This window comes from Pipra filicauda, unplaced genomic scaffold (assembly GCF_003945595.2).
Source record: "Pipra filicauda isolate LSUMZ 115617 unplaced genomic scaffold, ASM394559v2 scaffold502_size411320_pilon, whole genome shotgun sequence".
Classification (NCBI taxonomy): Eukaryota; Metazoa; Chordata; class Aves; order Passeriformes; family Pipridae; genus Pipra; species Pipra filicauda.
Window position 1 is genome coordinate 191,597 of NW_024104646.1, and position 21,836 is coordinate 213,432.

At 34.9% G+C, this 21,836-nt stretch overlaps 1 protein-coding gene across 6 annotated transcripts in view; it reads left to right on the plus strand.

The window, feature by feature from the left end:
* Nucleotides 1-21,836, plus strand: part of LCORL (ligand dependent nuclear receptor corepressor like) — an 89,116-nt gene that overhangs the window by 53,640 nt on the left and 13,640 nt on the right. For 2 of the 6 annotated variants that reach the window (XM_027727452.2, XM_039386797.1), the window contains exon 7: nucleotides 8,604-13,486. The exons of 1 other annotated variant lie outside the window; for it this stretch is intronic. In XM_027727452.2, the coding sequence (XP_027583253.2) occupies nucleotides 8,604-13,486 (4,883 nt within the window). Of the gene's footprint in view, nucleotides 1-758; nucleotides 5,283-8,603; nucleotides 13,487-21,836 lie in introns of those variants that run through there. 3 more of the 6 variants (XM_027727454.2, XM_027727453.2, XM_027727456.2) reach the window with 3 other exon arrangements.

Here is a 21,836-nt window from a genome sequence, read left to right on the forward strand (position 1 = left end):
CACTAGCCATAGCAGGACCCTTTTTGTCACCTGTACGTCTTACCAAATAACTTACTGCAAATAGGACTACAGTAGCAGTATTTGTTGAATGATGTAGAAGTGCATTTTATTAATTTACTCATACGAAGAAGTTTGAAAATGAGTATGACTTTGTAACTAGTGAGCTGTAAGTAGTGACTAGAAGTTTTTTAAACTGTGTCTTATTTTGCGAAAATGGACTTGATTGTTAACAACAGCACTTTTATCTTACTGTTGTAGAAAGCCTAGTTTTGTGTAAGTCTGGGATGTTTGTGTGTAGTTATGTACTTATTGCTGCAAATTTTCTATGAGGGGGTTGACTCTTTTATTACTTGTTTAGCGGTAACGTCACGTTTCTACTAACAAAAACTCCTTCAGGATTTGGGTATTTAATGGAACGTTAATTGTATAACTAAAATTATAACAGTGTTGCTCTGCAAGCATGTGAACAAGGGAATATAACAAGCACATGAGACTATTATCAAATACTGAGCTAGGATATAAAGTTCTTGGAAGGGCTGCTGTAGAAGCCACCGTATGATTTTTGACGCACTGTCCTACCAGAACTCTAAGTTTGCTAGGATAATCATTTAACTACCACATCTCAAAGACTAAAAAGTATCAGAAGCAGTGATGTTACCGAAGCAAGGAGTATAATAAAGGAGTGGACCCTTCCCTTCCATAGCTGTGTGAGAGTCTCTCATACATCAGTTTACCATCGTTTCATTCCATCCATCCAGGAGACTACACAGAAACAGAGAGGACTATGTGGAAAGAAGTGCTGAGTTTGCAGATGGTTTGCTCTCAAAAGCTTTGAAAGACATTCAGTCTGGAGCACTGGACATAAATAAAGCAGGCATACTTTATGGCATACCTCAAAAAACTTTACTTCTCCACTTAGAAGCCTTACCAGCAGGAAAGCCTGCACCTTTTAAAAATAAAACTCGAGATTTCAATGATAGTTATTCATTTAAAGACAGTAAAGAAACTTGTGCAGTCCTACAAAAAGTAGCCTTGTGGGCAAGAGCTCAAGCAGAGCGCACAGAAAAAAGTAAACTCAGTCTACTTGAAACCTCAGAATTAAAATTCCCAACAGCTTCCAGTTACCTCCACCAGTTAACTCTACAGAGAATGGTCACTCAATTTAAAGAAAAAAGTGAAAATCTACAATATGAAACTTCAAGTCCTACTGTACAATTAAAAATTCCTCAGCTAAGAATAAGTTCTGTGTCCAAACCACAGTCTGATACTGCTGGTCTTCTGGATGTTATGTACCACGTTTCTAAAACCTCCTCAGTCTTAGAAGGATCAGCTCTTCAAAAATTGAAAAATATCCTCCCTAAACAGAACAAAATTGAATGTTCTGGACCTGTAACTCACTCAAGTGTTGACTCCTACTTTCTGCATGGGGACCTCTCTCCTTTGTGTCTTAATGCTAAGAATGGGACAGTAGACGGAACCTCAGAAAATACAGAAGATAGTTTGGATCGTAAAGATAATAAGCAACCAAGAAAAAAACGTGGCCGCTATCGGCAGTATGATCACGAAATAATGGAAGAAGCAATTGCAATGGTAATGAGTGGGAAAATGAGTGTTTCCAAAGCACAAGGAATTTATGGGGTACCTCACAGCACTTTAGAATATAAAGTAAAAGAAAGATCTGGAACATTGAAGACTCCACCGAAGAAGAAACTCCGATTACCAGACACTGGCTTATTTAATATGACAGATTCAGGGACTGGCAGCTGCAAAAATAGTAGCAAGCCTGTGTAGAATAATTGTTAGCGAATTGTTGTGTGTGTGTGTATGTATGTCTGTATACACACACTACGTGAGAAATACATATGCTCACTCTGACAGAAGACGTGAAACTATACAGTTCAAAAACCACATACATGCCTTTTGAAAAATAGTTTTATTCAGGGTTTTCACTGTGGACAGAATTATAGAGTTGCTCACTTAATTCTGATAGTGTGTATTTAATATAATCCTTGTATAAATAGGTGAAAAGATTCAGGTTTTATTTAGTAGTCAATAGCATAAAGATGTTTTGGGAAAAGAAGTATTTGTCATGTGAAGCATAATTTTTAATTGGTGGAGAACCACTTTACCCATTCAATTATCCATCTTATTATGGAAATACACAACCAAGGGTTAGCAGACTTTATAGTTCACAGAATACTTGCAATAAATTGTAAGTAACTCAGATTATACAAAGCAGTGGATTTAAAAAAAAAAAAAAGGCTAGTTCCTTACAAGGAAGTGGATTTGTGAAGTATTAGTAGGATATAGTACATTCTGTGAAAAAAAAAAGTTTATCGTTACTTAAATATCCAATACAAGTAAGAAAAACATTTCATTACTAAAAATGTGTGTTTAGCAGGCATAAACTGCATTTTTTTATCATTTTAAGAAAATTTTGTTGTTTGTTTAGAAAGAAATTGGTGTTTACAAAGTGTACACTTATGAAATCTGAGAAATTACTGTAGTTATAGAATTATTAAATATGAAATAAGATGGAATACTAAGAGCATAAAATAATTTAAACTTTAACATAATTTTCCTTTTTAGTTTGACATTTAAGGTAACTTGTAAGGTTTAAAAAGAAAGTTGGAATGCAACTTAGAGCATGTTCATAATGTGCACAGAATGAGCTTAAGAATGGTTTGGGTTTGTTTGTTTTTTTGTTTAAACGTGCTGGTTAGTTGATGTTATGACTACTTAAAATTTATTTAAGGATTGTGTCACACTCCTATTGAAAAACCTCACTGTAACTGTAATGTATTTGCTGCTGTGACATTTCAAAACATTTTCAGTTTATCAAAATGAATACCAAGTTACATTATCATTTTGCTAATAACCAAATTTGCAGTTCAGGGTCTTGATAGAAATACAAATATTAAACAGTGAAGCTGTTTTGAACTTTCAATAATATAAAGTCTTTATAAATTTGGTAGTTAGAAGTTAGTTCATTTTAAATACGTAACTTTTAATAGAATTTAAGGGAGACCAATTACCTTCATATTGCAGTTTTTACATAAATTTCAAAGTATTTACATTGGACTTTTTAGCACACTTAATTTTTTTTATGTAATATCAAAAACATGTCTACATATGAATGGGGGCTTGCTTCATACATTCACTACTGAACATCAATGCCCTTTTCCTCTCAACATGTATTTTTTTCTGTATGCATCTAATTTGGCGTAGAAAAAGACTTTTCTCCAACTTTTATACGTGTCGTACACATGCACATATTTTTTTCCCCACTTAAATTTGCATGTGTATGGTTTAATTATATAAATGAATCGGTACATTGGATACATATGGGCCACATCAGGTAATTTTATTTATAGATAAACTTGCCATTAAATTCAGTGGAGAGCATACTGCAATACTAATGGTAAAATCTAGCCCATATCTATTAACGCTACTAAAAAATAACAACTTCCATTTTAAAACAGAATAATCCTTTGAAACTGCACAACCAATATCTCAGTTCTTTGGTCTCTCAGATCTACACTGAATCTCCTTCAGTCATTAAGGTTTACTTGCATATTACAGAATGAATCTCTCAGGCACATGGTGTGATTCTTGGGGTGTCCTGTGCAGGGCCAGGAGTTGGACTTGATGATCCTGATGGGTCCCTTCCAACTCAGCAGATTCTATGATTCTAATATTTTAAGCAGAAGTGTACCTGATAAAGAGTTTGCAGAAGAGCAGGTGTCAGGGTCATCTTTCATTTTAAAAGAATTAAGCCATATTTTGTGAGGACCAGAAGGAATAATTTGTGAATATATCCCCACTGAAAAATGCAGTTGAAAAAAACGTAAATGTTTCAACATCTGTCTTTATACAGTTTTACTTGCAAAAATCTGGGGCTTCAATACATTGCCTACTATTTGTACCATACTGATGTTTTCTACTCCTCAGACAATGTTAGAAATTTGAGTCAGAACTTTATATTGAAGGCAAGTAACAGTACTCTTTTTATATCATTTAAAAGATGACCTGACCAAAAATTTAACAGGATTCATAAAATCAGGGATCATTTTACTATTGACTTAACAGTACTCAGTAGTTTTGTATGTAATATTATAATTAATTTTCAACATTTTAGTACTTGTATTTATTTTTTGGTCAGAAATAGTAATTAAAATATTTTTTGATAGTTTATAGATGATACTCAACCTGTAAGTGTTTAAAGGAACAGAATTATTTGTTTCTAATTATTAGGCTAACCTTTAATTACACAACTAAGGAAAGGCAGGGAAATGTGTAAATTCTCCTTCCCCAACCCCTATGTATTTCGTTAATTGTCATTTAAATTATACATTTTGAACTGTTTTATAAATTCAGTTACCAGTCACTGCTTAGTAATTGACAATTTCTGAAAATTCCTGTTTCAGCAGACTTTTAAATGAAGGCGAAAGCAAGCCCTACATGCTTTCTACTTATTTGAATGTTTCTCAAGTATTTTATATTAAAAAACAGTGCCTCTGTTTTTAGAACTACTGCTCAGTAAAGCTGTTTAAACCATTTCTGGTAGCTAATGACAATTTTATATTAAATTGTATATTAACTTTAGTGAGACTGATTTTTTTAGTTGTTTACAGTACAAATACTTGTATTTGTTTTTTAATTGCAGTATTTCCATTGTCGCAGTAATTTAGTAAAACTCTGTGGCTGCCTTGATTTTTGACAGATTTTTGTTAACAACTGATTTTTAGGCAATTAGTTATATTTATGCATAAATCAATTGCACTATAATTCATGAATTATTTATTACAATATTTTCTAATGAATTCCATGTATTTGTCTTGTGTTGTAAATGTACTGTAATTCTGTTTCTTCTTTGTGTTGTTATATTCCTAAATCTGATTGTATGAATTTAATTGTTTAGTTAACGTGTTTCTACGTTGTAATTTGTAGTAAAGCACTTCAATGCTTTTGCACATAAATTTACAACACTGATGTGTGATTGATTTGCTCATTCAGTAAAAAAAAGAAAGAAACAAAAACCTGTACACTGACTTATTTGACTTATTCCTGAGGCACAAGTTTATTAGCAGTGGCATAAGATCAAGAACTGTACAAATTAAGCACATAATTACTAATTTACTATGAGAATTTCATCAGAAATAGTAGCTTTAAGGAAAGATGGTTTCTTTTCTCAGATTGATTCATTGTTCATTAAGGAGAAGAAATTCAGAGAACTAATTTTCTAACAGTTACCCCCTTTAGTTTGCAGCTAAAAATTATACATTATGGATAAGATATAGCTTTTTTGAGGTATTTATTTACTTAGTAAAGTCAGAAAACAAACATTTCTGTAAGACAGATTTATATTTCTATAATAGTTTATGCCGTTCATATGAGTACTTGAAAGTATGTTTTCTGTTCCGGTTTTGTTCCTGTTCCCAGTCTGTAAAGAACTTGCTAGATTGATCTATCTTATCTCTGGCTTGAGATGACAGAAGACAGACCTCTAGGGAAGGACCTCTTTTGGGAGTCGTCTGATAGAGCTCTTTGCTGATAGTTTTTGTGGAGCAGGCAAAGTTTTACTTCTTCTATACATAAAATAATACGTTGAAAGGCTGGTAATGAACCTTATCATGTCACCGCCTTTGTGCCAGTTTTGGACTCCAGCCAGTCCCTGCTCCGTGTCACTAACTGCCCCTGTCCTCCAGAAAGGAAATAGTGTCATTCCATGTTAACCCTTGTCTGCAGTGATGCCTTGCACAAAGGTACAGGGGGAGCAGTGCATATTGGTCCTCTCACCTCAACCCCTCCGTTTCCTTCGCACTCTCTCCAGCCATCTTTCTGTCTGTGATTTGGAGGAGGTGTAAGACAGTTCTGTGAAGGAAGCGTGCAGTTGTGAAAGTGATAGCTCTTCCCTATACGAAATTATTGTGTAAACCTTTTATCCTGAGGATAGTCTAAACTACTGTATGACAACGCAAATTTAAAGTGCTGTAGGAAGGAATTACAGGAGACTGAAGTGTAATTCCATAGTTTTATTGAAAAGCTACTAATAATGAGTTTGTTTAAATATATTGATATCTCTTCAGAAAGACACTTCAAGGAAAATGTATTGCTTTAATGCTTGAACTTGTTTGTGTAGTAAGCTCTGCTCCCAGATGGTGATTGAGTAAGGGCTTGATGTGTTTCCACAAACTTGGAAGATCATGTGGAGTGTGGTACTATTACAATAGAACAGGTGAAGTTAAGTTGTCTGTCAGCTTTAGAAAGTAACTCACGCTAAGGGAAAGCAGATCATAGATGTCACACAGGGGTAGATAACCAGGAAAGATTTTGTTTTAGAGAAATGTCCAGTATGTCTGTGATAACCAGGATATTCCTTTATACATATAAGTTAATCTTCACATAGCAAATGCAAAACAGTTTTGAGGCCTGTGGAAATTTTGGTTACTGACTTTGAGAAGGTTGTAGGGCTCCAGAAGTTTCTTTCACCACTGAACAGACTTTAAGTAGCAGTTATGGATACAGGTTCTCTACAATTAAAGCTCTCCAGTGAAACTATAGACCTACCTTGCAAGTCTAGACAGACAGAAAGGTACCTGTTTAAAGATTCATTTTAAAAAAGACTGTATGGTAGCTGTCTTTAGCAAATTAGTACTTAAAAAATTTACTCTTGATATACAAACAAAATATTGAAGATGAAGACCTGGTGCCATGTTAATTTTTCTAGCTGGCCTTTCAAAACATTTTTTAATTAAACTCATGGTGGTGGGGAGGGCAATCCTTTTTATCCTTTATTATATTACTAGAATAAGCTTTGTTTTCACAAGTGTTGATACATTTCAGCACCTTGTGACTCCTGAATTAGTTAAGAGTAAGTCAGACTCTTCTCAGAGTAGTGGTATTTCAAAAACAGTTAAATCCTGACAATGACATTCCCTTGAATAATGCTGTTTCTACTTTAGATTGCAGGTGCAAAGAGGATTTTAAGACTTAATGATTTCAGTTTAAACATAATCGCAATTTCAACTAATACCAGCACAATTATCTTACACTTTTATGAGTTAGTGTCACCTAGATGCTTGATTTTGAATATATACCATTTCATACAGAATATTACAGGAGAAGGAAAAAACACAAAGAATTATTATGTAGCATTGGCTGGTTTTAAGCTCTAAACTTTAAAATCTGTGTAGGACAATAAAAATACAAATTTGTATGTCATAATTTCTATTAAGATACTTGAAGCTAAAAGTTATTGTTGATGTAATAATTCTGGGTATGTGTTAATTAATGAATAGGTAACTTTATATAAATACAGCACATCAAATTTTAAATATGTTCGTTCATTGATCAATATAGTTGTAAACCAAATCAAAACAAATTTTTTTCAAGGTATAGGCTTAAATGCGAAAAAAACTACAGGGGATAATAGGGAAAAAAGTTAGTGTCATGTTCAGAGTTTGGTGATATGTTTAAATAATATATACTTTTCTAAAACAGAATTCTTCTAACATTTTCTGCTCATGCAATTGATTTCAGTAAAACATTTGAACTAGGTGTTAACTATCTGTTGATAGTTGCTATCCAGCATAAGGATTTTGTATTTAATTGAAGAAATACTTGTATTAATTTCTACCATGGAAAATTTTCAGCTTTTCAATATAAATGATTGATTAGGTAAGTAGTGACATTAGTTTTAATAATTTATAAGAAATTGATTAAATAGTTAAGATAGTATTTTATAAGTTATTTTATTTTTAGTTAATATCTTTGAGAACAACTGCTCAAAAGTCCTGTCTAGATATAGGCCTACCCTGTATTTGAGATTTAAAGGATATTAACCTTTATCACAGAAGTTACTTATTCTCTGTTTTTGTTTAACGAAGGAATCTGTGTGTGTGTGTGTGTGTGTGTGTGTGTGCGCGCGCACATGTGTGCGTGTATTATATTACAATTAAGAGCCTGTGATGCACCACTGCAATTTATTTGAAAACTGGAAGTCAAACTTTTACCTTCAAAGAACAATAACAGTAGCAAGTGGCTGTTTTTCCCATTTTCTGTTAGCTCGTTAGGTATTCTTTAAAAATAAATAGAGAAATAAAAATGTCCTTAGAAATATCTTCAAGTGTATCCTGAAAAGCACTCAATACACTTGGGTATTTAAATATTTGAGAGTGGGATTTGGGCGAGGTGGATCCATTCTTTCTTTTGCCACAACCTTGACCTTAGTCATTTACCTTCTCTGTGCCTCAGTTAGTGAAATGGGAGTAATATGAAGCTCACCAGGTTCTTGATAAGGTTTTCCTTCAATAATGCCTAAAATAGTTTGAAATATCAGAAAGTTAACATTATTGTAATTATTTATATAGTTCTTTTTGCCCCTAATTTCTTCCTGATTATTTTTCTTAATGGTAGTACTGTCACTGATAAGGTATACATCATTGCTAGTGACACTTGCAAGTGTGATTGAATAGTGCAAATAGAGCAGAACTGTTTTGTAAACTTCAGGTTTTTAGGTTTGAGTTTAACCATTATAAAAACCATTAGATGTGGTGTTTTACTGTAATTTATATTTTGTTTTGATTTGTTTTCATTTTCAGTTCAAGCTCAACAGCTGATGCAAATTCAGAGGAAACAGCTAATTTGGAGAAAGGAAAATCAACATTAAACAAAGTTTTGGAGTCTTTTTGTTCATATCACTGGCAACAGACTCTGGCTATGTTAAAATTCTTAATACAAGATGAAAATGTTCCTATAGTTTGCAGTTGCAAGCAAACACATTTGGTCCACTCTGAAACTCCCAGTTCCCTTACTGAAGAGGATGTTCACGTTTCATTTTGCAGTTGCGATGGACATGTGCTGACGAAAAGGTGCTGTTTACAAAATCAAAGGCCAAACACTTGTTTACCACCTCTGTCTGTTTGTATTAAAGATTTCCATTCTTTGTCATGCCAAGCTGTAACGATTGGATGTATTAAGACAATGGTGAACAAAGCATGTAGTTCTCCTAAGTATTGTGCTGACCAATTGCAAAATTATAACAGGCATTCTGTGAAAGCAGCAGCATGTACATATTCAGCTAAGGACTGTGATCTCTTAAGCAGCATTAAAAATGCAAATAGATCTCGCAGCCCATCACCACCCCCACTGTCACCTGTACACAGCAAAGAATTTGAATCACTGGAAGGATCGGTTATGGATTTTCCAACTTTAGACAACAACAAGCTTGAAATATCCATCAACCAGCCTCCATCCCTCCTGCCAGCTGAAGGAAGCAAAGAAGAATTTGAATATGGAGGTAAAACATGCAAAGGAAAAGAGACCGAATGTTCAGATGGAATATGGATGTCAACAGACACCCAAAGCAGTGATGATTACATTAGTTCTGAGAAGTCTGAGCAGGGTGAACATTCCGCCATTTTTCAAGGTTTAATGGACCGCATTAATGAAAAGCTGAAATCAATAGACACTACAGATATAGCAACAAATCTTGTAAAACTTTCTAGCAGTGACAGGGCACCAGAAAATGATGTCAAATTGGGAGACTTCGTGACGTCTCTTTTGCATAATGCTAAGGCAAGCGATTACAGCTTTATGGAATTACTTCGCCAACACGATAAACAAATGGAAAATAAAATCATCCAGACAAGATTTCGCAAGCGTCAGGAAACTTTATTTGCAACATATAATTCTCCTGATTCACCAGTCATTCGACGACAGTCTTTGCAAATCAAGAGAGAGCTTGCAAGCCTTGATGAAACTCTTGTAAGGAAAAAGTCAATTTCTGAGAGAAATGGAAAGAAATCTACAAAAAAATTTGATAAAATACATCCAAATAAAAGACATAGTTTTACTGTGATAGAAGATGAGGCTTTGCAACATCTTGAAAGCAACCCATGTGTGAATTGCCAAACCAAACCAATGTGCTTTCCAGTACACCAAACAGAGTCTTTCAAACTACCTCTTACTAATTTTCAAACCAGCTCTGGCTTTTTAGCTCTTTCAGAAAACAGTGGTATTGCAGCCAGCCAGGCAAAACTCCCAAATACACAAGGAGATGATACACCCTTACAAGAGACTGGTCAGATTCCTCTAAAGGATGAGAGTAATGAAATCTTGGGCAGAACTAAACGTAACATTGTGCCTCCTGGATGGTACTCTGTGTATGTAACAAACAATATCATGTTTAGAAAGTCATCCAGTGCAAAAAAGTCCTTAGAAAGTTTGGAAAACATTAAAATAAATGAAGATGCTGAAAGATGCAGTGACATAAATATAAGCAAAATTGTGAGAGACACAAATCTACAAGTTGTTGTGGAACGTTTAGAAGATACATTAAACTTAGCCAGAAAGAGTAACAACTCATTATTGGATAGTTACAAAATAAGCCAAAAATTAAAAGATAATGCATACGAACAGGTTATGAACCCAGCTGCTAGAAGGGGCTTACCCTTCACTCTGAGTGAAATGGGATGCACGGGGCAAAGCTTCCTTTCACATTCACATGTGCCAAGCAGCAGTAAAATCAGAGCAATTTGCGTCACAACAAACAAACAAGAAATGGTTATAGATCAAGAAATTAATGATGGCCTTTTGAGATCTCTGACCTTTAATTCATCCAGCTCAAATTCCAATAATGGGGACTTGGATGCAACACCTGAAGCTGGGGAGATCTCATCTCCCTTAAACTACTCTAGTCCTGTTAAGCTTATGTTTGTCTCAGAGGTCAATAGTCATGAAGGAGTCAAATACACTTTGACATCTGCAGCTGCATCTCCTAAAGGAAGCACAGATCTCTGTCTGTTTCAAGGGCACACGAGCACTTCGTTAGACAAACAGGCCACAGGAGACCTTTCTCATGCAGTCTGTGTCAAGGACTGCGATTGCAGTGAAAATGATACCAAGGAGGAGTCAAGTTGTGTTTATGCAGAAGCAATTACAAGCTCTTGTCCAGTTGGTCAGACTAATGTAAATGACTTGAAAAAAAATGATGAAGTTGTGGAGAAATCAAGCAGTAGCAGTGAATTGGTTTTAAAAAGAAAACCGGGTAGACCAAAGAAAATAGGTCCTCAAGTAGTTAAGCAGGTTAAGAGACCTATTGGACGGCCTCCAAAACCAAAAATGGATATGAATGAAAGCACAAAAGCTAGACCTGAACTTAGCAGTGGTGGTAAAAGCATCAAGTCTGATGCAGCAGTATTGGAAGAAGCTAACAGCAACAAAAATATTACTGTGACAGTTGTTTTTGGAAGGTCAAGAAGAACAAAGAGACATGTTTCTGAAGGTAATCTAAATGTGATTAGTGTGCTACCCACACAACATATTGATTCTAATTTTGCCAATGACCCCAGCAAAGTGAGGCACAATACAGAAACTGGAAATGCTTTGACTGAAATAGTAAAAGCCTTTCAGAATCCTGCTACTGAAAAGGAGGAGGTCTCTGGTTATGACTATGTCAGACCTATCAAGAGTAACCCAGCATCGCCACATCCTTGCAGCAATGTCATTCGGCAGATTAAGAAACCATTAACCACCGTTCGAAAACCTGGTAGGCCAGCAAAAGTAAAAATTTCTGGCATATCAGTGACTGTTAGTAGACTTTCACCTCAGGAAAGAAAAGTAAGCATTAGCAACGGTTTGCCTCCTTTACAACAGCAGAATGTGTTAGAAAAAAACATACCACAGGAGAGAAAAAATCAACTCTGCAATAATATGGGTCAAGTAAAGAACATGCAGAAAGATTCTAGAGAGGATGGATCACCCAATGTTACTGCAGCAATGTCAAGAAAACGTGAAATTCCATCAAGACATTCTGCTAGAGACAGAAAACCCTCACTGCATTTTTTACATTCATTAGCATCTTCTAGTGCATTTACTTGTAGAAGTGCCTTACTACATAAGTCTTATAAACTCCATTTGAAAAAAGCTAAAGAGCGAAAGGAAAAACATGCGCAATCAAATCAGAGCACAGCATCCAAAGATACCTCAGAGCTGAGAAATTCGGGAAATGCTAAAAAGGATCTTAAGGATGGTGAATTCGGACGCATTAATGAAGTATCATCAGATCCCATATTTTCATCAAATCCCTCTCTCAGGTGGTGGCCTACTTCCACTTCGAGTGACACTTTGTTGGAAGAACTAAATAATAGATTTGAACAGATAACTAATACCTGGTTGCGCGTGGGGGGAAGTGAGTCTGATAAATGTGTATGTGAAAAAAGGGATCCCATTGAACAAGACTGTAATACTGAAATGTCAAACCCTTTAGACTCCTGCCTTGTAGAACTTGAAACATCACCTGTAAAAATGCTTTTCCAGAAAAAGTATAATATGAATGAACTCTGCACCTGGTTTATGCAAACTACAGAAACACAGTCTCTCTCTCTAGTGAGAAAGGCAAATGCTCGCAGTCCCTTAGAAGTAGTTAGTACTAGAGAGACAAAGACAGAAACTAAACAGTCTGATCTTAGTACTTGCCCTTTCAGAAAGCACTTTAAAAAGTTTGCACTATCCTCCCCTTCAAAACCAGCAGGGAAATTGCAAATATTGCATAACATAGTGAGGTCTCCAGTCTTAAGCATGAAAAGTAATTTCACATTAGCCAGATTAAAAAGAAATGAATTTAAAAAGTTGCAGCGTGATAGTTGGGGACAAACGAAAAAGCTCTATAATGCAGCTCCTGGAGGCTGGAAATCAAAAAAGAAAAATTTGCAGTTATTTTGCCAAAGCCAATTGTTTAAAAGTACAAGTGGGGAAACCAATGATGAAACACCCAAGCTCCAGGAAAAAAATATGCTAGAAATCCAGCCCGCTCAGACTTTGTTAGAGTCTCAGAAAAGCCTCTTGCCAACTGAAAATGAAGCCAGAGATGCATTTGTTCAACAGATGATGGGATCTTCTGACTTTAACCCACATCCTGGTATAGCAAGTATACTTAAGTCACATCCAGAGACGAATGGAACAATTTGTTGCCAGCAAAATGTTAGAAAAGAACAAAGCCAAGATAAACTCTTTCAAAATACTTGGAAAGCTAAAACCTTTAAAGACTGTAGGATATTTCTGAGAAAAATCAACCATATTGAGCAGCACAATTCATTTAAGCTAAATAATGTCATTTATTCTCCTGAAGCTGTTGAGAGTAAAAGCACTCAGGCTTATATGGAAGAAAAAAGACATCCTCTTTTAAGGTCCCATTCTACTAAGCAAAATGCATTAAAGAAACAAGAAAATGAAATGGAAACATCTAAAGGATCTAATTCCTCTAAAGTGACTGAAAGGCTGGATGACCAGTTTCACAGCAGAAAGTTAAATAGCAGTGTAAACCAGGACGATAATCCTGCTGGTAGTTCTGAAGTTCTTATCAGAATAAACAAAAGAAAAAGTCCACAATGGGAGACCACTGATACAAATTTAAGAAAAAGGCATAAGAGACAATCATGCAGTAGTGGACAAATGGCACCTTATTACCCAAAGTACCAAGTAGGTAAGTTCCTGTTCCCCGCTTCATCTTGAAATTGAAATCTCAAGGAATTGGAGAAGTCAAACAACTAAGCACTTTGATTTTTTTTTTTATTGCATGTCATTCATTTGAATTTCAGATAAGCCATGAAATTAAACATTATATAACATCAGAATAATGCAGAAAGTGCAATTTTAAAATGTGCATAGTATTTTATACCACTTTCAGCTTCAATAAGCTAACTAGTATAGTTCAGACAGAAAGAAGTCAAGCTCTGACATTCTGAAGTCAGTCAAAACTGGCTATTGCTTTCAAAAGGAGCAGAATTTCATTCCATTGTGTCGTTTCTCATATTGTGAGGAAGGGTAAATTCTGAAATGAAGCATAAATTCAGTGTTATTAGCATATAGCTGTTTTTTTAAAAAATTGTCATTGAATGATTTCAATTGCAAATCTGTAACGGTTTTATAATTATACAGTAAATGATAGTACTTTGTACTTTTGGGAATTATTCATTCAGAGATCCGTTTTAGTATCTATTCAATGCCAGATGAAATCTGCTGACTCTAAGGGGTTTGCACATTGAATCCTTACAGAACGGTTTCAAATGCAAAATTATTCTTGACAAGTACAATATACAGTTACTATGCTGAATACCTTGGCTTGGACCCTTTTTAGGCTAGTGTGAAATAAAATCAATTTTTAAAGCTAGATATTTATAAATACAACTGTGATCTCAGAAAGGCCATTATATTACTCAGAAAGAGGGTACTATTATTTCTTCTATTGGGTGAAGAGATCTTAAACAGAAGTCTCAACTCATTTCAACAAAATAAGGTGTGAAATATTCACAAAATAAAACTTTTGCAATGTGATGTAAACGACTGCAGAAGTTTTCATTTGTAGAAACAATATTATATTAGCTAGTCTGATACACTGCCCAAAAAAAAACCCCTATTCAAAATATCAAAGTCATAAGTCCCCCTTTGTATTCTATATTGTAGAAAAGGATCTCTGATAATAAATGGAAAAGTTAATTTAAGTTGTAGTATAAACAGTATTACGGCTCTTGTATGCGTTATTTCTTTTGTACTTCTTGTAATAATATAGAAGTCTTCATATTTAGCTCATTTGGTGTAACCCTGCTTTCCCAAAATACAGCATTCTTTTATCTTTAGACTACTATTTTGTATTTTAATTCACTGATTTGGGGCCAAGCTTAACATAAATAACTTGTTTTGAAGATCAAGCCTTGACACAAGATTGCTGTAAAAAAAACGGAACTAGAAAAGGAAATGGGTAGCATGTATCTGTTTCTATTTTGCAAATGAAGAAAGAGCTCTCTCATACTTGTAACTCATTGAGAAAATGTTACATTCCAATTCTATTTATCTGTAAACATTTTGTTTCTACAGCAGTGTAAGACCTATTACTGTGATTGGTCTCATGTTAGTTTTAATTGGGACTCAATTTTATTTACCTGATAACTTTCCTCCTTTAGTTTTGGATCTTTAGGAAATCTGATAACTATTTTGATATTTTACATTATTTCATTTACAGTTTTTGTTATTTTCCCTTTTGCTCATAGTTTCTCATATCTATCATTGTCTTTAGAAAGGGTATGACAGAAAGTTCGTTGATAAAGGAAATTTTAAAAGACAAAGAATGATGATTTTCTCCACGCTTGTAACCCCAAATCTTTTTTAGGGGTACTGTTGCATTACCAGGGGATTGTCTGATACAGAAATGATGTCTTGTTTTGACACGTTGATTCAACATTGTGTATTCTTCACACCAGCCAAGGAAATCATACAACCATTTTTAGTTGGAGTACAGCTACTGCCCAAAAAGAAGGAACATGATTTCCAGCTGTGCGTGCGTGTGACTTTAAACATAATTCCTGCATCTGGAACTTTAATGCATATGAAAACATCATTATTTGTTCATATGTTCTTTGGATTGTATTTTTGTTGATGTGGTACCATAAACTATATCATTGTTCTGTTGTCATGCTTGAAATGTTGTTATATACACACTTATGGTCAATATTTGAAGTTTTTCTTCAAGTTTTACTGATCCTGGGGTCTTACCAAATGTTCTTGAAAAAGACAGGGTTTGTGATGATGTTTTATTGTGAAGCATTGTGGCAGGTAGGCAGAATGTTGTTACCAAATTTTTATATATACTCAATTTTCGTCGTCATGTACAAGCGGGAATAAAGCAATTGAGTTCTTACAGGTCAGGGCAGTATCAAGCAACCATGTACTCATTGTAGCAACAGAAGAGAGTTAATCACTTTTTCACATTGCCTGTTGTGTTCAAGATAAGGTGGCTGGTAGATACATATGATATTTGTTACTACTTGACTTCTGAACCGTTGCTTCAACAATGCATTTGATGTGTTGAGGAGCAGTTCTCTTTTACTGTAAATCTATGTTCTGGCCATTTTAATCTCTTCAGCAACACTGAAACACTGTTATTCTCTATGGTGGCAAAGAAAATTACGTAAGCATGTTTTTAGGAAAGCATTTATGTCTTCTTTTCATGAGAGCAGTTCACTCTTTTTCCTTGTAACACTAAAGGTCACATTCATGTGCTTTGGACTGGGCCAAAAGGCTTCAAGAAAGCCAAGCTAAAATAAGAGAAACTGTTATCCAACAATAAAACTGGGACACTGTAAAATACTTCATTTTGTGATCTTACAATGTACTGAATAGTTTAAAAATCTGCTTCAGGGGATGTGGACTTTAAACAGATGCACAGGAGGCTGTGGACCTTCTATGGTAGCAGGCAGTGCTGTGCTGACATCACCTACCTGTTCACTTGCCCTTCATATCAGGGTGGGACTTTTGCATAAAAAGCTTTTAAAAATAATTCCATTCACTTGAAGTTAGGCTATTTTCTTCATCTAAAATGAACTTTTTCATTTTCTCCCTTACGTTTTGGCTTTTCTTCAAGTAGTCTGGAGTTTTAGAACAGAAACCTGTAAGATTTGTCAGCAGAGAATATGAATTTTCAGTTTTAATTTTTCATCATGTTTGAATGTGGTTTTTAAACGCTATCTTAATGAAATCAAATTAGTGCAGTACTTGAAATGAGAATTTGCTGATTTTTATAGTCATTTCAAAGTTGACTGCAAGAGTTAAGAATCTTAACTATGGAACTTTGTGAGTCTAATTGATCTCTTCGTTGTGCACATAAAATAACAAGGATGTTAATATTACAGACAAACCTTTTCTTGAGCTTGACTCCCATTACTATAAATTTTCTTAAAACTGGGGGGGGAAATTTTGTGAACTCTTTTTTACACATCTGTAGTAGTATAGCTATAATATTCCAGTATTGTTGAGTATTTGTCACAGGGTAGTGCAATCCAGTAGTGATAAGGCTACAAATGGGAATCACTTCTCTACTGCTGTGGAAGACAGCCTCACACCAATGATCTTGTGACAAAATTGATTGTCTTTAGCAGGGCTGTTCAGCTTTCTCTTTCATGAAGGAGCATGTTCTACAGTCCTAATTAGGGACAAATTTAAAATAATAGGTTAGGTAAAGTGCAAAAGAGACCTTGTAACAGCCTTTAAATCTGTTGATTTTGAGAAAGCCCTTTTCACAAAGGCTCTTCATTGGAGGGTTACTTGGCTCTAAAATAAATTTCACCTGTGATGCAGAGTAAGCAAATAGAAATTTTCAGAACTGTAGTTGCTGGACAAGAGGTTACTTTTTCACAGTCAGACATTAAACAAAGTAAGAACATTCATAGAAACGTAGGAAGAGTATGAAATGAATGACTGTTCTCATAAGTGGGCCATTTTTAATGCAGTTGTATAAAAGCAGAAAGGTAGACTTGATAAATAGTTGACTATACATGTACAATAAATCCTGACTCATTTAATGAACTTAATGGTCTATTGCCTTATTCCCCATAATGCAACAACAGCAGCTTCAATACCACAGTTTAATGCTCCATTTTCTTTTACACTCTGGAATTCTACTTGCCAAATGCAATTACATAGAGTCTTTTCTTCCCTTTTCTTTTTCTCACATCATGTGATCTAGTGTAGAGTGTAAAAGTTTTGGATGCTATTTACTTTTAAACTGTAGTTATTTACATATTGCCTTAGGCTATGCTGTTCCTTACGTTCTTTTGAGGGTTCTGAGCTAAGGATTTTTACTTTTGCTTCTTTGAATGATAGACTTCTTTCAAAGAACTCAACTCTGAAATCTTTAATTTCCTTTGCCTGCTAGGAACTGTCTGTAGTTTAGTGCCATGATCAGTAAGCCTTTGTGTAGCATTTATATACCTAGTTTTATACCCAAGTTGGGGCTTTTTTGTAATTTTATTCAGTATTGTTTTGTTATCATCTTTTAATTTTTTTCTCTTCTAAAACTGAGGAACTCATACTCACGCTTTCCTATTTGTCCTCAGTCTTGAGGAAATGAGCAAAATTTTCAGCTTTCTTTAGGGAACTGGTAATACTATATAAATAAAGACCAGCTTCCATCTTTCTGCTTAAGTCTTTCTCTAGAAGAGAAAATAGCAGTTTTTCAAGGCCTGCTCAGCACTTTTGAAAATCTGACAATACGTATCCTTTTTAAAATCCTCTTTTCTCTTAAGAGTTTACAACCTTAAAGCAGAGCTTCAGTTGCTGTTAGAAAAGGATAGAGGTCAATCAACACAGCCTGTGAAGATGTAACTTGTTAATTAAGTTTTAATGTAGTCTGACTGTCTCAGAGCAGGTTAATTATGCTGAGACACTTCCGCATTTTGGTGTTGAGGTCTGGGGAAATAGTCCTATTCAAGAAAGGCGCTTTAATTCATAGAGACCTGTGTACTGTGCCTTAGTTTGCACTCCTCTGTTGTTTATATACTAAAGCTAATGCTGCTTTTTTTCTTTCATCACATATTTGTCAGTGTCTTAAACTAGAATCATCAGTTAGTTACATTCAAAAAGTGCAGATTCTGATTCCAGAATTGAGGGGGGGAATTTAAATGACTGAGCTGTTGTTTGCATGTATTCTTGGGTAGATTTTCCTTCCCTAATTCCTCCTTCGTTCATCAAAGGATAGTTTTAGTCTGACCTTTGATGATTTGAAACCTTCTACAGATTTTCAAGCCAAATATAATGCCATGTATTTATTCACTGTTTATCCTTTCACTAGCAGGGTCCTTTAAGTTTGCTATGATTACACAATTGTGCCTTAAAGGTATTGTTTAAATAAGCTTTGAGACTAATAGAAGTGGTTTTTGTTATTTTAAAGTATCTTAGGAAAAAGCCTAAACATTTGTTTTCAGGGCTATAAAGAGTGGTGCTATTTCTTACTAAGTTACCTAAAATTCTCTTTCAAATGTAGGTTAACATTTGGTGGCTGTTAGAAATCATATTTCATTTTTTATGTTCCTTTTGGTAACTGTATATTAATTTAATAGAAATATGATTTTTGCCATGTTTTAAGGGTACCATTTTCTTTTCATAAGCCTTTTTTTCTCTGGTGTTTCCTGTGGTCAACATGAAAATGAAAGGCCCTCTAAAATGGCCTTGAGCCTTAGGTGTTCCCAAGCATAACTGAGTGTTTCTGAAAGCTGTTGACAGCCTTCAGGTTCTAATTAAGACAGATATTTTTGCAGTAATCAACAACTAATTAGATGGATATATCTGAATGGAAAATGCTTTATATGGGAAGCTCAAGATTTTAAGAGCAGCATTTTGCATTCACATGCACACAGCACAACATCACAGCTTGGTGTCGTGCTTCATGTTTTCAATGAAATATAAAATATGGTGTTGTTCTTGGTGTGTAATGCAGTAAAGCAAATTTATGGAGTCCTCATTAACAATGTTTACTTTGTACTTATTTAAAAGATTTTATTATATATTTTAAAATAAATCAGAAGAAAATGTTTGTAAATCAACATTATGGTTTTTACCAAATATAATTTTATGGAAACGTATGATTTATAGACCTGTACCTGAATATATTTGTAAGGGATATGTGCTACCAATGAACTGTGAACCTTTCTAAGGTACAACTTTAAGAGAAAATCACTTCTTTGAAATACTGCAAATAGAACTGAGATTGAGATCCCAATTGAGAAGTTATTTGGAATTTTTTAATTACTTTGTTGTTCACAGGAGTTTTTTAATAGTGCTTTATAAAAAGCTAGAAAAGAAAATATTAATTATTTCACTGCTAGTAAAAGAAAGATTGAAGTTACTGTAACTGAGCAATAATTAAAATGTGCTCCACACATTTTATTCCTAACCAGGTTATGACTTGATGTTTTTGATTAGTTGCAGTATACCTTGATAAAATAATGCTGTTCTTGAGACACATCTCTCTCCATCTTCTTATTTTAATGCATAAAGTATCACCTTGAATTGCTGCAGTTTTCATATCTCCTCCATCTGTTATTTCTTTTTTCCCCTTGTTGGATTGCCAGCTTTCAGCTGAATTACTTGTTTTCTCGTCTAAATGCTCACTTTATATTTCATTCTCAATGTATGATTTTTCATGAACTTTATTAATTACTCACTTTAATAAGTCAGATGATCTATGTTGTCCCTGCAGTTTCCTACCTTTTTTCCTTTCTCACAGAAGCATGGGAAGTGTGCACACTTTTTGATGAGCCCAAACAGGATGTCAAGCCACTTCATATCAGCTTAGCTCCTGTAATGAAAATTACGCCATTGCCATTGGCTGTCTCTTCCAATATTAGCTATCCCACTGCTTTTTGTATATCATGATACTTGTATTTTTACAGCAGCATAGCATTGACTTGTGCTTCATCTGTGATCCCCAGTAGCTGCCCACCCTCTGTTACAAAAGTGCCCAACCTGCCCTGGTGCAGCGCCACGGTCCTGCAGAGCTGCTTTTATTCCACACCATTGCTTTTATTCTTTTAGTTTATTCAGAGCCATGTCTGAACCACTGTTCAGACCATTTAGACCATTACACTCTGGTTTTTGCACATTTATCTGCATCCTCTCTTCATACTTTGCTCTCCCTTAGTACCAAACTGTAACTAATTCTCAGATCGCTCATCAGCTTTCCTTTTATTTCAAGTATAAGTTTGTGAGTGCCAGAGGATGCTCTGCAGAAAGTGAGTGCAGCCTAGTTTTATTCCTGTTTTGGTTTTTTACTGCATATTTCCCATTGTGTACTATTGGTGGTCCATACTGTCTCTTACACCTGATAAGAGATTTATAATACTGTGAGCAAGATGTCAATGAGCCTTTGTCAGATTTCTTCAAACCCAAATGTGGAAAATCCTTTTAAGTAGCCATACCTACTTTGCAATCCTCTTTTTCTTACTGAAGACCAGGTAACTCAGTTTTTTTCCTACAATGTAAAGATACATGTTTTTTCCAAGATCAGGATATTTAAACAGATTTTGTCTTCCCAGCTCCATGCTTTTGGGCCAGCAGCTCTGGATGCTTTATAACTCTAGACAAGTTACTGTTTCCTCTCCCGTATGGCAACTTACACATTCTGTTCTTGTGAAACAGGTCAAGCAATTTTTGTTTCTTTGCATTTTTTTCATAACTCAAAGATGGTTTTCATGACCATTTTCTGATGCTGATTCCTCTCATGTTCTAGGCATCAGTAAAGGCTGCTTAGATTATTCTTCAACTTCTTTAGTGTACAAATAAGGGTTTATCTTGCTATGTGAGAAACTTCCTGATTTACGGAGATCTAGGTGAGGCACTTTTTGCTGTATTCTTTTGTTTAGTTTTGTCAATCTGACAGATTATACTGTTTGATTTTTTTCTTTCAGCAGCAGAAATTCACCTGACTTATGTCTGCATTCAGATTTATTGGTTCCTTACCACAAATTCAACTTAGACAGGCATTCCACAAACTTTTCTTTCAGTGGCTGTGCCAGCTCGCCTACTCTCCATCCTCCACTTCCTGCCACATTCTCCTTTTTTCCTCCATGTCGAGGCATCCATAGAAGGAATCAGTGCTTCTGTCTTTTATCGTGGTTTGTCTGTAAGGGGCAGGTATCTTAACTTGGCTATCAGCTTTAGATCTGCTTCACACTTACTGGTAGAAATGGCCTCAACATTAACTTAGGACTTAAAATCCTTTCAAAAGCATTTCTACTTGGTTTGGAATGTTTTATGTCAGTTGTCAAGCCATCACTGAGTAATGTGACTATATTCATGTTTTTTATGTATTTCATGTTTTTCCAAGCAGGTCTTATGTAGCTGTTATTCTTTGTTTTCACTTCATGGCTCAGGGAAGAATATTTCTAAATTGAGGTCCTACTAGGAATTAGAATAATGAAATTTTTACATTTCATATTGAAATACATGCATACATGAAAATTCAGATGCTTAGAGATGTCAGTCTTTTCGAATGGATCTTGTCA